Source organism: Muscardinus avellanarius (genome assembly GCF_963383645.1).
Source record: "Muscardinus avellanarius genome assembly, chromosome: 15".
NCBI classification, from domain to species: Eukaryota; Metazoa; Chordata; class Mammalia; order Rodentia; family Gliridae; genus Muscardinus; species Muscardinus avellanarius.
Window position 1 is genome coordinate 48576688 of NC_137801.1, and position 18342 is coordinate 48595029.

The 18342-nt window shown below is 35.5% G+C and overlaps 1 protein-coding gene across 1 annotated transcript in view; it reads right to left on the minus strand.

The window, feature by feature from the left end:
• Nucleotides 1-18342, minus strand: part of PSME4 (proteasome activator subunit 4) — a gene marked incomplete at both ends in the record, with an annotated part of 114043 nt that overhangs the window by 39592 nt on the left and 56109 nt on the right. The window contains 8 exons of the mRNA XM_080711939.1: nt 12-143; nt 2132-2227; nt 2359-2421; nt 4689-4787; nt 4873-4928; nt 5133-5189; nt 7758-7813; nt 17568-17663. Coding sequence (XP_080568065.1) covers nt 12-143; nt 2132-2227; nt 2359-2421; nt 4689-4787; nt 4873-4928; nt 5133-5189; nt 7758-7813; nt 17568-17663 — 655 coding nt within the window. The remainder of the gene's footprint in view (nt 1-11; nt 144-2131; nt 2228-2358; nt 2422-4688; nt 4788-4872; nt 4929-5132; nt 5190-7757; nt 7814-17567; nt 17664-18342) is intronic.

The window sequence follows — 18342 nt, forward strand, 5'->3', positions numbered from 1 at the left end:
AATATCTGTACCTTGAACTGCTGTTGTGTGACATCTTGTCTATTAGGCCGTAAGAACTCCAAAACCAATGGAATGATATCTCTACAACAGAAATTATATGCTCCCAAGGCAGCAAAAAATGTTTGCTGAGCCTTATTTCTGACCTGGAAAAAGTATAAAATGCAAAGGATTATTCTTATTTTTTTAAAGGATTATTATTAAGTGGTAGACAAACTACAAAAGATTTCTGAGTTATCAAAAATAAAGCAATAATTTAAATAACAGAAAAATATATCAAAGCACATACCCAAAGCACAAAAAATGAATATATGATTATCAAAAGTAAAGTATACCTGGGTGCAGTGGCACATGCCTATAATCCCAGTACTTGGTAGCCTGAGGCAGGAGGATTGCAGGTTTGAAGCCAGCCTGGGCAACTTAGTGAGATTCTGTCTGAACCTCAAAATTAAAAATAAAATAGGGCTGGAGGATTAGATCAGAGGTAGATTGCCCTAGTGTTCAATCCCTAGTAACTTTCACCACTATCAACACTAGTAAACACAAAGTAAAAGCATATTCACCAACTACATCCATGGTTTAAAATGGTCACACTCATCAAATATTTTGGTAAAGTGGAGACTGAGTGGCACCAATAAGCATTTGTTTAATAACAGAGCTAAAAGTAAGGAGCAGATTTCATAAATTTTTATTCTGAGTTACTCTAGATGAGAAGTATTAGATTTTCTCTTCAGTCTACACATGAATATTGAGATTTTCCAGTAATTTAAGCAAAAGAAACACAAAATAATAAACCCTTTCAATACAAACCATAAGTATAGCCTCACAAAATTTGAGCCCCCAAAAAAAAGATTCAATACGTATTTTTAACCTATGGACTGATTAAATAGTAATGAATAACTGATTCTTATTATAAGAATAACATATTGTGTGTATTTCAAACTCTTAAACACATATATTGAAACTAGTTACCTCACCAGGGCATTGTAGTGTGTGCTTGTAATTCCAGTACTTGGGGGTCTGAGACAGAAGGATGGCAGCCTCAGCAATTTAGTGAGGCCCTCTTTCAAACTAAAAAATAAGACAGGCTAGGGGATATAGCTCAGAGGTAGAATACTCCTGAGTTCAATCCTCTGTACCACAAAAAGTAAAAACAAAAACTAGTTCCTTAACATATTACTTTACAAAGATACAATAATTGGTTGCCAACGAATCTTTTTTCTAGGGGTGTGTTGTGTGTGTGTGTGTGTGTGTGTGTGTGTGTGTGTGCGCGCGCGCACGTGAGTGTGCATGTATAACTGGGAATTGAACCCAGGGGTATTCTATCTCCAAGCTATACGCCCAAGCTCTTTATTTTTTGTTTTGAAACAGGTCTCGCTAGGCTGTTCAGAGTCTTGCTATGATCCTTTCTCAGCCTCCCAAGTACTGGGATCATAAGCATGTGCTACCACACCTGGCTCTTTTTTCTAGTCCTCTATGCTTGGAGATAATCTCTGGATCCTATGCTACCTTAAAGAATGGACTCCACAAATCACATGGTAGTAGCAACCTAAAACCCAAGCATAATGCCTAAGTGGAATTATATGCCCTAAAAATAAAGCCTTCAAAGTCTAATTTAACAAAGTGACAGCAATATATTAACACTAACTCTCAATAAAAAAAATTGAGAAATAGTTATAGACAGAAAATTAAACATCATCATCATATTTATTTATTTGTGGTACAGGGGATTGAACCCAGAGGCATTCTATGTCCAAGCTACACCTCCAGCTGCATTTTTTAATTCCATTTTGAAACAGGGTCTCATTAAGTTGCAGAGGACCTCACTAAGTAACTGATGTTGGCCTCGAATCTGAGATCCTTCTGTCTCAGCCTCCTAAGTACTGGGATTACAAGCATGTGTCTCCAAGGCCCACTAACATTTTTAATTTTTAAAAAGTTTTAATATTTTTTAAATTTCAAAGGTGTTTTCAATGCTAATATGATTTGGAGAGACTAAATTTTAGTTGCCCCCCCCCAAACTGTGGGACCTGTGGGAGGTATTATTGAAACTCCACTGTTAAAATGAGGATACTCAGGTTGCATGCAATTAAATGATTATGTGGGGAGGGCAGAGTGTTTAGATAAGCCTTACCTGACTGTATGAACTTGTGGATAATCGAAGAAGATCTCTGATCATATCTTGATGTATCTTTTTGTACTCACAACCCTCAACAGTTAGTGTCCGTAGCTAAGAAGAAACGTAGATCAGTTCATGAAGTGCTTACTAAAGGTTCATTGAATTACAAAATCACAAATAACTAATATTTATCTGGAAAACTGGCATTTTAAAAGGTTATCATAATTGAGAAAGATATTTACCTCATGCTGCAACATTACTCTGTCAATTAATAGTGCTCTGATATGTTGTTTTTTCCCATGGAGCTGGAAAACAACGTAGCAAATACTTTAACATTTTCTCCAGGTAACCTCAACAATGAACTCCTCTGAACACCTTAATGAAAGCTTAGTTTCCAAAATGTCCAGAATGAGTTGGCAAGTGGTGGGTATTTTATTTATTCTAAAGATATTGGGCATATTTTAACATATAGCACCCCAATGAATTTTATGGCCCAACCAACATGGTTTTTCTTTGGTAATTAATTACTGAATGCATGGAATAATAAAAGTTGGGTCTTATTCAGTTAAATACTCAAAGTACATAAATAACCATCTAAGAAAAGTGGTCTACTGTTAATGCTTACAGCCTTTCATAGTTACTGAATATGTGTATTACAAAATGTCTTTTACACACCGGGCATGGTGGCGCACGCTTGTAATCCCCACGCTTGGGAGGCGGAGACAGGAGGATCGCACAGGTTTGAAGCCAGCCGTGCTGGCTTAAGAGACCCTGTTTCCAAAAATAAAAAACAGGTCTGGGAGTGTAGCCCGGATATAGAAGGGCTTCCAGGAACCCCAGTACCACCACCAAAAAAAAAAAAAAAGAAGTCTTTTACATTTCTAAAAATTACCATTCCTGCTTTTATTCATACTCTTCCACTCAACAAATGAAGATACTTGAGACTCAAAGATGACTCCTTTCACAATAACACTAGTCATTAAACTCCACCTTTTCAAATCACCTTATCTCCAGTCTACTGCCACTGACTTGATTTAGGCTGTCTTTTTATCACAACTGTAAGAATTCAACTCTGTCTTCTTTGTTTCCACTCTCATCTCTTGGTGCTCATTTTTTTCACATTGATAGAGTTTTTCAATATTCAGTTAACTGAATATTAATCTCTTCAATATCCAAATTAGATCTAACCAAGCAGGGTGGGCGCACACCTATGATCCCAGCTACTCAAGAGGATGAAGCAGAAAGATTGCAAGTTCAAGGCCAGTCTAGGCAACTTAACGAGACACTGTCTCAAAAAATAAAAAAGGCTGGGGATGTAGCTCAGTGGTAGATCATCCCTATGTTCAAACCCCAGTACTGTAAAAGGATACACACACACACACACACACACACACACACACACACACACACACACACACACTTTAGAACTTTTAGAGCTAGGTAGGGATGGAGCTCAGTGGTGGAGTGCTTGCTTGCCTAGCATAGGAGAGGCCCTGATTCCAACCCTAGTACTTTAAGAAAAAAAAGTGAAAGAACCTTTACTTCTCCCCCTTTTGCTGAATATAAAAGCAAAGAACTTTTTTATATAAACACTATAAACAATCTATTTTACATCCTATACTCTTCCCTAAATCATGCAAAATTTATGTAACTTCCTGCCCTTTTACATGCTATCCCTGTCTAAAATGACTAATATAATTAACATACAACTCTCAGAATGCTCCTCAGGGTACTGAAATTTAGACCAACTTCAGTATTACTTTTTTTTTTTTTTTGGTGGTACTGGAGATTGAGTCCAGGGACATTCTGTCTCCGAGCTACACCACTAGTCTTATTTTTTATTCTTTATGATTTACATAAAATTCATGCCTGTGGACAATTCCTTTTTTTTTTATATTGGGTATTGAACCCAGGGACATTCTACCTCTGAGATATACCCTCTGCCCTAGTTTATTTAATTTTTTGTTCTGAAACAGGACCTTGCTAGATTGTTGAAAGCCTCACTAAGTTGCCAAGACTGGTCTCAAACCTGTGATCCTCCTGTCTCAGCCTCCCAAGCACTTGGATTATAAATGTGCTCTACCATGCCTGGCTTCTCCTACTTTTTGTCTTCAAGTCCTTACAAAACAGCTGGAATACTGCTTTCAAATTCCCATTAAGAATTCAGAGATGGAGCCAGGCCTGGTGGCTCACGCTTGTAATCTTAGCATTTGGGAGGCCGAGACAGGAGGATCTCAGTTTGTGGACCGCCTCAGCTACTTAGTGAAGCCCTTTGCAACTCAGTGAGAAAACCTGTTTCAAAATGAAGAATAAAAAATAGGGCTGGGGGTATATCTTGGAGGTAGAATGCCAGTACCTCAAGAAAAAAAAAAAAAAAAGGGAAGAAGAATAATTTAGATGGGTATGAAAAGTGGCAGATAATTTTGCATAAGTAAAATACATTTTTTCTAGGATCCATGTGACCTATACTATGTTGGTTTTTGTCTTCATATAATATTTTAAAAATCTAAATTAGAGATACTATAGAGCTAGTAAAAAATACTAATTTAGACTTTTAGGTGAAAATACTGACCCTATTTTCCATTGATTTCTTTACTAAGTTGAAACTTTTCCATCGTGAGTCAAATTCATGCTTGTGAGATCCTTGAAATTGTAAAAGGTCTCCAATAATCTGTCAAAGAATTTTAAAAATTTATTTACAAGTCATCAAGTTAAGCAGTATTAGTAATTATAGAAATATAAAATGACAATTGTACCTTTATGATAAGAAACAATGACTTAGTATCATCTTCTGAATTAACAAGTATGTGGTCTATAATGGGAAAAGAAAACTGGTTAAAATAGTTTTAGTTACTATAAGAATCCCAAATCCATTAGTTAAGGGGAAAAACAATTCCCAATATGTTCACCATTAGGAATAAAAAAAAAAATACTAATCAATAGCATATATGCTATAAAATTAATAAATACTTATTAGTACAGATAAGTTAAACATATACAAGTATATAATACTTACTAAGAAGTTTCCTTATGACCTTGGCAATTGCTTCTCGGTGGTTCTCTCTGGATAGATCTATTTTTTGAAAAACAAAAAGGCATGTTAGAATCACCTTTCAACTACTGCATTTTGTATCAAAACAGTCTGTGCTAAGAAGAAAAAAGAAAAAAGAAAGGGCGTGGTGGAACACGACTATAATACCTGCCACTACTCCAGAAACTGAGGCAGAAGGATTATCTTTGTGTCTAAAGTAATAAAAAAGGGCTGGGGATATAACTCAGTGATACAGCACTTGCCTAGCATGTGTTAGGCCTTGAGTTCAATCACCAGAACTGCCAAAAAAAGAAGATAAAATAATTAGGAAAAAAACTTGTAATCCCAGCATTAAGGAGGCACAGACCGGAGGATCACAGTTCACAGCCTCAACTACTTAGTGAGGCCCTTCACAACTCAGTGAGAGCGTTTAAAAAAATATGAAGACTAAAATATAGGACCGGGGGTGTAGCTTGGAGATAGTACTGCATCCCCAGTACTGCAGGAAAAAAAAATCTCCCTTGATCACAGTTGGGTTAGTGGCTAGGCATGACAAAAAATAACTCAAAATCTCCATGTTTAAAATGGCAGCCTCAGCTATTTAGTGAGGCTCTTTGCAACTCAGTGAGACCCTGTTTCAAAATAAAGAATAAAAAATAGAGCTGGGAAGCCGAGAGTGGTGGTGCATACTTGTAATCCCAGCATTTGGGAGTATGAGACAGGAGGATTGTGGTTTGCACACAGCCTCAAGCTACTACTTGGTGAGGCTGTTTACAACTCAGTGAGATCCTGTTTCAAAATAAAGAATTAAAAAAAGGGCTGGGGGTGTAGCTTGGAGGTAGAATGCCCCTGGGTTCCATCCCCAGAAACACAAAAATAAATAAATAAATAAAACGACTAGCTTGTACAACTTTATATATAGAAAAGTGAGGAAGGAAACAAGGAGAAGGAGGAAAAATATCATCTGTGCCAGTATTTCAAAAGCTCTAATTGCTAATTAAAGACCATAAATGCATGAAATTCTCTAATTAGTGGTTATGGTGACCCAAATCAAGCAATTATACCTTACCAATTTATGTATATAACTTACTTCTGTGTTAACCCACCAGTAAGGAACTGTGGGCTAGATTCAGAACATGCCCAAGGCTAGGGTTTCATTACCTAACACCTTATATGTGTGCACGTGCACACACACACACACACACAAAATAAAAATAAATTTTAATTCACTACAATAGGGAAGGGAAGAGACAAACATTATTAGAATATTCTCATTACCGCTGGGCGTGGTGGCGCACGCTTGTAATTCCCGCGCTTGGGAGGCGGAGACAGGAGGATTGCGCAGGTTCGAAGCCAGCCGTGCTGGCGTAAGAGACCCTGTTTCAAAAATATAAAATAGGTCTGGGAGTGTAACCCGGAGGAAGGAGGGCTTCCAGGAACCCCAGTACCACCAAAAAAAAAAAAAAAAAAAAAAAAAAAAAAAAGAATATTCTCATTACCAAAAAAAAAGATTTTAAATATAAATGAACATTCTGATATAGCAAAGCCTGCCTTTCCTCATAGAAAACAAAGACCCCAATTCTATCTTTATATAATTTTCTAGTTTCTCTAAAAATAACAAAATGATTATTGTATAATTAGTTCATTTTATGTCTAGCTGGGCATGGTGGCACACACCTGTAATCCCAATACTTGGGAGGCTGAGACAGGAGGATGACAGGTTCAAGGATAGCCTCAGGGAAGTATTGAGGGTCTCATCAGCCTAGGGAGACCCTGTGTCAAAAACAAAAATAAGAGCCGGGAGTGGTGGCGCACGCTTGTAATCCCCGCGCTTGAGAGGCAGAGAAAGGAGGATGACGCAGGTTTGAAGCCAGCTGTGCTGGCTTAAGAGACTCTGTTTCCAAATATATAAAAAAGTATAAAACAGGCCTGGGAGTGTAGCCCAGAGGTAGAAGGGCTTCCAGGAACCTCAGTACCACCAAAAAGAAAAAGAAAAAGAAAAAAAATAGGGCTAGGGGTTTAACTCAGAGATAGAATGCCCCTGGGTTCAATCTCTAGTACCACATTAAAAAAAAAAAAGTCTAGGAAAATCATAACTACACCTACACAACCACTCCTAGCTATATCTATATCTATTTATCTAATCTATGGTACTGGGGATGGAACCCAGACCTAGTTTTTATTCTTTACTTTGAAACAGGGTCTCACTGAGTTGCAAAGGGCCTTACTAAGTAGCTGAGGCTGTGTGCGAAAGTAGGCTGTCTGTGAATCTCGATCCTCCCAAATGCTGGGATTACAAGCATGCGCCACCATGCCTGGCTTCATTTTTTTTTTTTTTTTTTTTTTTTTGGTGGTACTGGGGTTCCTGGAAGCCCTGCTACCTCTGGGCTACACTCCCAGACCTATTTTTACATTTTTATTTGGAAACAGGGTCTCTTAAGCCAGTGCGCGCAGCTGGCTTCGAACCTGCGCGATCCTCCTGTCTCTGCCTCCCAAGCGCGGGGATTACAAGCTTGCGCCACCACGCCCGGCGCCTGGCTTCATTTTAATCCTTATAGAATAACTGTAAAAACAGACTTTACAGTTTTACTTAGATTAGGATTCACATACCATATTCAAGTCCAGTATACAACTTTGTCTCCTCCAAGGACACCATACTTGGTACCCTGTATAAAAACAAGAGTGCTTGCATTTACTAATAACACCAATACAATGGACTGAAGGGAAACATCTCATTGCTAGAATTAAAACAAAAACAATATTTTGTAAACACATACAGTATTATAGTTTTCAATACTTTAAAAGAATTAATGGTAATGTTTCAGCAAGAACCATTACTACTTATCTTCAAGAACATGAAAACATAAGTCATCCAAGAAAAAAATTCACCTTCCAAAGGAATGTAATATGGATAATTTAATATTAAATATATAAACATTTAAATCTAGTAATAAACATACATTAATAAAAAAATTCAAAGCCGGGCGTGGTGGCGCACGCTTGTAATCCCCGCGCTTGGGAGGCGGAGACAGGAGGATCGCGCAGGTTCGAAGCCAGCCGTGCTGGCGTAAGAGACCCTGTTTCAAAAATATAAAATAGGTCTGGGAGTGTAGCCCGGAGGAAGAAGGGCTTCCAGGAACCCCAGTACCACCAAAAAAAATAAATAAATAAAATAAATAAAAATTAAAAAATTCAGCTTCATAATTATATAGCAATGGTTAAAATTCACAAGTTTTATTCAAGTATATATAGCTGAGAAGCTTCTTTAATCATTACTCTTCTTTTTAAAACCAACAAACTGAATTTCTCCTAACATCTGTTAAAATGTTACTCCTTTTGAAGAAACTGACACATAAAAGTACTATATTTCCTAAATTAAGATCTCCCACGAAGAGATATGTTACCACAACCAGAACCAGGTAATTAAGTTAATTAAAAAGTTAAAAGTCACCTTTTATTTATGTAAGGACACATAGGAAAATAATAACATATATATATATATCTGAAATGTAAATTTATCAATAAAAAGCATACTTCAATTTTCAGCATTTTATTACAAAATATGAGATTCAATTCAATAGATACTTTCTAAGAGGATGAACATAGGCACAAATGCCAAGAAAACTTGGTGGAGACAAGATCCAACACAGGACTAGTTAGTAAGGAGAAACTATATTATTACAACTAAGCATTTACAATAAGGAAAATATTTTTTAAATTGACATATCCCCACAACCCACATTCTGCCCCTCAAATTACTGAAATAAATGGGTCATCTCTATCTTAATATTGGACACTTATTTCCTTGTATTTAGCTAATAATATTACAGTTACTAAAATGCCACTTCTTTATGTTCTTCACCATAACCCTCGGCCTAGAATAGCAACAGTGCCTTCTCAAGATTCAAAATCAAATCTATAAACTGAGCATGATGGCACATGCTTATAATCCCAGCATTTGGGAGGCTGAGACTAGAGGATCGCAGTTGGTGAAAAGACTCAGCCACTTAGGGAGACCCTTCACAACTCAATGAGACCCTGTTTCAAAAAATTTTTAAAAAAGACTAGAAATTAGGACTGGTGGTGTAGCTTGGAGGTAGAATATCCCTGGGTTCCATCCTCAGTGCCCACACACACACACAAAAGAAATCAAATCTATAGAGTATAAACAAAAAAAAATTGCCTTAGTTTTCACTAATGTATTTAAAAGTTGATTAATACTTTATAATGCTGGTTCTCAAAGTAGGCAATACTGCCCACTCCTTAGGGGTGTTACAATAATGATATGTCATACACCTAACATAAATGACATACATACACCTAACACAAACCTGTCACTGCATCTTTCTGGTTATTTGCTTTAAAGATTTCCAAGTGGGCATTGAGCAACCCCCCCACCAAAAAAAAGGGTGAGGTAATCCAAATAAGCTTGAGAACGTCTGCTTTATAGAGTAGTAAATGCTAATTTGTTTTTCAGGGACTTTCAAGTCAAATTCATTAAAATTTAGTTTTCATTCTATAAACCTTTACAGCTAGCAAATTTGAAGATTTTATAAATTTGTTTATGATCAAATAATACATTTAATTAAAAAAATCAGACTTCTTTACAATGAATTTCAAGTCTCTCCTGAAATTAAATTTCACCATCCAAGAGAAAAAGTCTGTGTATAATTGGGTTACTCCTCCCCTTTCTTGGAAGATCATGGGGAAGTACTTTGTTCTGGGCTTTTTCATGGGAATAGATCTCTTTACTACTGCTAAAAATATAGGTAGTTTTCCAAAGTAGAAATATAAGTATATCCTATTCAGCCCATAGCAAGTACCATATAATACTATTCTGAATAAAGCATGGATTTTCATTTAGTCACATTACTCTTACAAATAAGATTAAAAGGCAACTGATATAATAAATTATTCTACTTAATTTTTACTCTATCAAAAAAGACTATCACTTGATAACCTGGGTATTGTATGCACTTCTGCCTCCAATAACACCAATCATACTGAAATCACATATAAAAACAAGTTTCATCTAAGAGGCTAATGCTAATTTGTTTAATCCACGTGTTACTCTAAATTGCTTCTCTACCAAGAAAATTTCAAGAAATATTATCTTTTATGGCACTTTAAAAAATGCAAACTTGTACATGATTCTAAAATTGTAACCAATATATTTAAATAAGAATGGCTTATCCTTTTACTCTATTTTTAAAACCTGAATAAAAACACATGGTAGTGCACACCTATAATCTTAGCAGTGGGAGGCTGAGACAAGAGGATTATAGGTTCAAGAACAGCTTTAGCAACTTAGCGAGACCCTGTGTTAAAATAAAAAATTACAAAAAAAAAAAAAAACCACCTGAGGGGGCATGATTTGGAGGTAGAATGCCTCTGGGTTCAATACCCAGTATCACAAAAAAACATTTATAATCCTAGCACTTGGGAGGCTGAGACAAAAAGACTGCAAGCTGGAGGCCAGCCTCAACAACAAAGTGAGACCCTCTGCAACTTAGTGAAACCAATAAGAAATGAAAAGGCTAGAGGTGTAGCTCAATGGCAGAGCACCACTGGGTTCAATCCTTAGTACCAAAAAACAAAACACATCTTCCCTATTTCCTACATATACAGAAGGTATCTAATTAGATATATATTTCAACTTTAAATTTTGTCAACTACCACAAGTTCCTTTTATACTTATTAATCTAAGATTTAGCTTTATGTTGATCTCTTCTCATCTACCAAAATTGCATTCATGCATTTCTATAGTAAGTGTTTCTTAGCAAGTATAAATAAATGAGTAGTTACATTAAATATTTCTTCTGATCATTAGGCAAATAATTTTCTAAGAGAAATCTTAGGTTCCATGACCCAAGGAACATGTTGAGTATATCTCTTTGTGGCCACCATATAAATCTAAGTGTGCACAGGGTGTATCTACTGATATTTAAAACTGCTCTTGACCTGGGAATGGTGGTGCATGCTTGCAATCTCAGTACTTGGGAGGCTGAGACAGGAGGATCTGGATTTGTGGCTAGCCTCAGCTACTTAGTGAGGCCTTTTGCAACTCAGTGAGACCCTGTTTCAAAAAAAAAAAAAAAAAAAAGAAAAAGAAAAACTAAAAAATAGGACCATGGGTATAGCTCAGAGGTAGAATGCCTCTGAATTCAATCCCCAGGACCATTTAAAATAAATAAAAATCAAAAAACAACAACAACAAAAACTGCTCTTGAACTGGGGATGTAACTCAAGGAAAGAATATTTCTTTAAATACTTCTTTATTATGTTCCAGACCCTGGGTTTGATCATCAGTGCCATAAAAAAAAGAAACTTTTTATAACTTATGTAATATACATAATCTTAGTCAGAATTAAGGTGCTGTCAGCACAGATGTAGGTTCTTATTAAAAGCTATAGTAAAGCCAGACATGGCGGCACATGCTTGTAATCCCAGCATTTGGGAGGCTGAGACAGGAGGATCGCACAGGTTCGAAGCCAGCCTCAGCTACTTAGGAAGGCTCTAAGCAACTTAGTGAGACCCTGTTTCCAAATAAAGTATAAAATAGGTCTGGGAGGATAACTTGGAGGTAGAAAAGCTCCTGAGTTCTACTCTCAGTACCACAAAAAAAAAAAAAAAAAAAAAAAAAAAAGGCTATAGTAGTAGTATTTATAATTTAAGTAAAATACTTCATCATGATCCCCCATGTGAAATTCACCCTACTCATTCATTAGTCCATTTTACAAGCTAGCATTATTTGCCCTTAGGAATTAAAACACCATTCTGAAAAATAATTTCAACACAACATATTGTAACATACCATCTACACACCAATGATAAAGCTAAATCAGTTTCATTGCTCCTAGCTACTACCAGGCCACCCAATTCATAACAAAATGTGTTAAAATATTTGTGTCACTAAAAAGACTTATTATTTTTCCACTACTATGTTATTTGTACTACCAGATGGCAATCTTTTTCAGATCTGATTAGATTTATGAAAATAATCACTGGTGAGAAAGGATGATAAAAAATAAGGAAGAAATAGCAAATAATATAAAAGCAAAATATACAAGTCTAATATGCAAATGAGGCTAGGTGGATCATCATGAAAATAGCTGCAAACAATAATACATAATTCTTCCTTTGTATAAGTGAAAGAACTCCAACCTTTCCCAACTATCTTTACCCTCCCAAATGAAAATAAACATTAAAGACATAAAGCCAAGTCTATAATAGGTTTCATCCCTTACAGATACAAACATTTCATAAGAGACTATTGGCCTATTTCTGTATTCTATAATCCAATTCAATCCAGGCATGAATGATAGCTATAAACACAACTGAAATGTTGGCTCTTACTTTATGTGAACAAAGGGTTTCTAAGAGAAACTTTACATACTGAAGATTTAAAATGGGCTCTTGAGAAAATAGAAACTAAACTATTTCCACATCTGACATACAAAGTTTAAAAAAATCAATGAAAACAGTCAGAAGGTGAAATAAGGAGAAAACAGGGTTACTCACCGTGGAGTAGTAACTGTTTCCTTTCCTGTGTGCAGCTTCCCCAGCAGAGCTGGGTAGTTTCCTGGAGGTGCCAAGAGAGGTTAGCTAGCCCTGCCCCTCATTGCATATGCAACACATCCTTTCATCACTTCATTAATGAAATGGTCTCACTCTTAGACCTTATGTAAGAATTTTTTTGAGTGAAAAGTTAGTAAAAGCTGAGATCCTAAGAATGATTTAACTAAGAATAATTTAATAGATCTATCAAAGGAAAGGGAGCACAACATAAAGAAGTATTTTGAGATGAAAATTGGTAACTCCTCTACCTTGAGTAACCCTGTTTTTTGAATGTTAAGTTTTCTCTACCCTGTGATAGCTGGTTAGACCTAAAAAGATTATATAAAGAATGGACTGAAAATGAAGAAATAGACAATTCAGGATTAAAGACCAGAGTCCAAATTCCTGTGTGACCCTGGGAAGGCATAATCCAAATTCCACATCTACAAAGGTAGTACTATGAGTGTAAACTATACCACTAATATTTCTCTTAAAATATTAAATGGTTCCAAGAGCAAATAGATTCCATTTTAAGATTAATGCAGCAACCTAAGATATCTGACAAAAATGTTAAAAATTTACATTATTAAATAGGTACTAAACTAAGAAATTTTACCTTTAATTACCCTCAACTTTCCTTATTATACCCACATTTCAAAATGTGAAGTTTATAGTAAATTCAATTATTTCAAAGTAACCCTATACTGCTCAAGGCCCCAAAGTACAATTAAAGTACCATTAGGTATCATTTACTTTTATGTTTAGGATTTTGCTTTTTTAGTCAGTCTCTAATCACATAGCACAGAAAATAGGTTTTCATAATTAGTAGCAATTTCCCTAATGAGATTAAGATCATTTCATATACTCTATCAGAAACTGAGTTAGATTTCTTACAGGAAAATTCAGAAGTAAACTAAGCTTTAAGTTTTTTGATCACCATAATTTCCCAGAAAACATATGAAAGGCAAACTTAACACTGACTAATCTGACTGGAAATGATTATATATACTAGAGTATTTTATATAATTAAGACTTGCATGATAAATATGCTTCAATTTAAAAAAAAATCATTTGAGTTGCTATGTACTTCCCAAAATTGGGCTGATATTTCAGAAAATGAAATGTCTCATAATTCCACAACCAAATTACTATTCACAAGAGTTATTTCCTCAGTTATTGGGCATTACACTAAAGCATTCATCATAATTGTGCATTCTTTTCTCTCTCATCTAGCACATTTTCCTCACTTCTACAGAGTAACTAATGTTTTTGGTCAGGTTATTTTTTCCCTCTACCAGTTTCATATTGACCTGCTAAGAATTTCTGTGTATTATGCTACAGATATTCTTTCTTCACACTAAAGAGTGACTTCATATCACTAAACAATGGAGCCATCATTTAAAATTATTTTACTAGTTTTTCTTTTCTTTTTTGTGTGTGGTACTGAACCCAGGGCCATTCTACCTCCGAGCTACACCCCCAATTCTATTTTTTATTCTTCATTTTGAAACAGAGTCTCACTGAGTTGTAAAGGGCCTCCTTAAGTAGCTGGGGTTGTCTGTGAACCTGCAATACTGCCTCAGCCTACCAAGTCCTGGAATTACAAGCGTGCGCCACAACACCCAGCTTTACTATTTCAAAATAACTTAAGACAGATTTTTTTTTGTGTGTGTGGATTTGGGAATGGAACCCAGGGGCATTCGGCCTTCGAGCTACACCCCCTGTCCTATTTTTTATTCTTTATTTTGAAACCGGGTCTCAGTGAGTTTTAAAGGGCCTCACTAAGTAGCTGAGGCTGTCTGTGAACCGTGATACTCCAGTCTCAGCCTCCCAAATACTGGGATTACAAGTGAGTGCTAACACACCTGGCATAGACTTAGATTTTTAAAGGCTATTTTATAGTAGTTGCTTCTGCAAAAAGAATGTTACATAGGGAACAAATTTTTAGAAGAATGTATTGCAAGTTATAAGTTGAAAATTATTAAGTTAAAAACTATTTAAAAGCTAAAAGAACACTTTTTTTTTTTGTTTGTTATTATATTTTTTGGTGGTACGGGGGTTCCTGGAAACCCGTCTACCTACGGGCTACACTCCCAGACCTATTTTATATATATATTTTTGGAAACAGGGTCTCTTAAGCTAGTGAGGCTGGCTTCGAACCAGCTCGATGCTCCTGTTTCCACCTCCCAAGCCCAGGGATTCCAAGTGTGCTCACCACACCCAGCTAAAAGAACTCTTTAAAACTTCCTCTTTTGGTAATTCAAACTCAAAGAGCTGACTTTTTTTGTTTGTAGAATTGGGGACTGAACCCGGACTGCTCTACTGAGGTATACTCCCAGCCCATTTCATTTTGTTTTTTAAATTTTGAAATAAGGTTTTGCCAAGGTTTTTCAAACTTGAAATCCTGCCGTTTCAGGCTCCCAAGTACTGAAATTGCAGGCATGTGCCACCGCACTCGGCTACTGACTATTTATTTTTAATTCTACTTTATGTAATTATTATCCTGCATAGATCTTTTAACTATAAGGAGCCTTATATATTACTAATCAATGATTTTAAAAATTGAAATTTAGGAAGCATTTTAAGTTTTTATTCTTAAATGCATATAAATATATGAGCACTATTTTTATCATCAAATATACTTTATATGACTTCATTCTGTTTTATTACATTAAATTTTCACTCTAAATGTGAAAATTTTTAAACAAAACTTTTCAGTCTCAATTTTTTTCCTTTTCAAATTTCTAGAAAAAAGATTTATGAAACAGTATTAATTTCCTAAGCTGACCCTTTAGCACTACATCCTAATGATCCTTTAGTACTGAAAATTTTGTAACACAAGTTACATGCTTTTGCTCTTGGATAAACTACTGGATTAAATGACTACAATTCTCAGTGTCAACCAACACTTTCATGTTGAACTAATTTTTATTTTTTTTCTTTGTTGTACTGGGGATGGAACCCATTCTACCACTAAGCTACAACCCTAGTCCTATTTTTTAATTTTTTATTTTGAAACAAGGTCTCACCAAATTGCAGAAGGCCTCACTAAGTTGCTGAGGCTGTCCTCGAACCAAGATCCTCCTGTCTCAGCCTCCCAAATGCTGGGATTACAAGCATGCACCACCACGCCCGGCTAAGAATTAAATTTAATAATAATCTAAATATGTTAAGTACAAAATAGTTTCTTACATGCCATAAAAGGATCAAGTTCTTTATGACACAAAGTTAAGATTAGTGGGAAAAATATTCAGTGGGCCTCTTGTTTTAAAATATTGCTTAGAAATATTCACTCAAAAATGGTTTTTCAGTAGAATTGCTTTGGCATTCAACTATAAAACTGATAAAAAAAAAAAAAAAACAGATTCTTTAAAAAGAACATGGCAAATTGCTAAGCAAACTTAAAACGGGTCTCCTTCCTAAAAAGACTTTATCTCTACTTAAAGCTAACTAACAATTTAAACACTTCAATGCATATACTTAGAAGTCTTCAGTGAAGAAAATGGGAATTATGGAAAATGGAAATCATGACTCCAAACAATGGCTATACGAAATACAGAAAAGACAAGCAAGCTACATTTTAAAACCACTCCTTAAAGTTTTATAAGATTTTTGTTGCAAAATCAGTAAATATTTATTCCTTGTGTGTTTTTTAGAAAGGGAAGAAAGGGTTATTTTACTCGTTTTTATGTGATTTTCAGTAACTTGTTCAGTAACAAGATGTTGAAAAAACAATGATCAAGGTGCTAAGTAAAAGATATTAGAAAAATTAAGCCCGGAGTGGTGGTACACACTTGTAATCCCAGAGCTTGGGAGGCTGAGAAAGAAGGATCGCACAGGTTCAAAGCCAGCCTCAGCTACTGAGTGTGGGTCTGTGGAACTTAGTGAGACACTGTTTCCAAATAACGTATAAAATAGGTCTGGGAGTATAGCCCAGAGGTAGAAAAGCCCCTGAGTTCCACCCCCAGCACCACACACACACACACACACACACACACACACACACACACACAAAAACTTAGAATACTGAAATGAGCATCTACCTACTTATTTATGTGCATACTGCCATGTTCATTCTAATGAATTAAATGGTAGTGCTAGAAGTGTATTGAGATACTTGTTCAAAATAATGGTGAAAAGTAGTCATAAAAGCAACCTGACAGATCTAAAAGCTCAAGATCATAAATGAATAACATTCTATAAATTTTTATTAAAAAATATTTCATGAGCCGGGTATGGTGGAGCATGCCTGTAATCCCAGCATTTGGAAGGCTGAGACAGGAAAATCGTGGTTTGTGGACAGCCTCAGCTACTTAAAAGGCTTTGTAACTCAGTGAGACCCTTTTTCAAAAAAAAAGAATAAAAAACAGGGCTGGGGGTGAGCTCAGAGGTAGAATGCCCCTGGGTTCAATCCCCAGTACTGCCAAAACAAACAAACAAACAAACAAACAAACAAACAACAAAACAAAACCATGATTTTTTGTGCTACAAAATTCTAAATCAACAATTGATTCCTTGCAAAAGAAAAAAACTACTTTTATAGTTTGTTTTTTGGGGGAAAAGAGTATTTATCTTTTAATTCAGTAAACTAGCAGATGAATTTAGTATTTCCACACTGATATTTTCAAATTGATTAACATTAAGATCCAGTTATTCTATCTTGGTACCATATGAAAATCTGAATAAAGCTTTTAAGTTTAGAGATCTAAATTATGACTGAAGTATTTTTGACCTAACAACTACAAATAAAAAAGGTTAAAATGATACAGAAACAGCAGCATAACACCAGAAATTCATTAAGTTGCTAAAACTTAAAATGTATGCCAAATGGCAAAACAGTACTGAATAGTTATTTTTACTTACAAATTAGTAACTGGCTCTCCTTTCAATGGAGGTAAGAGGTTCCCTGAGCCAATTAAACAGTTGTGCACTATAGTCAGACTCTGTAGAATATCATCTCTAGAGAAGATAAAAAAGACATTCCAAGAGTTTAGGAAATTTTCCCAAATTCCTATTAAACAAGACTTCTAGAGTCTAGCATAAAGTACAAAACAAATCAAATGGGTAAAACTTCTAGAGTCTAGAAGTTAAAAACTTCTAGAGTCTAAGGTAAAGTACAAATCAAATGGGGATATCCAAATTACATTTTCAGTTTACCCTTAATTAATAATATAGAACAAGTAAGGCTATAGTTGTAGATAAGTTTTAAAGTATGTGTTTAGGATGTACAAAGCCCTGCCTAGCACAATCAAAAGAAAATTTTTAGCTCCCATGGTGGCGTATACCTGTAATCCTAGTACTTGGGAGACTGAGACAAGAAGATCACAAGTTCAAGGCCAGCCTCAGCAACTTAGTGAGATTCTATTTCAAAAAGAAGGGCTGAACAATAAGGCTGTGGTTGGAGATTAGAGGCAAAGCCAACCATGCACAATGTCCTGCTTTCAATCCCCATGCTATATCATAAAAAAAAAATTGTTTTAGCTGGCATAGCGAGCTAAGACAGAGGGACTGTAGGTTCAAGGACAACCTCAGCAACTTAAAAAGATCTTGTATCAAAATTAAAAAGAATGACTAGGAATATAGCTCAGAGGTAGAATGCCCTTGGATTCCATCCCTGGTACTAAAAAAAAAAAAAAAA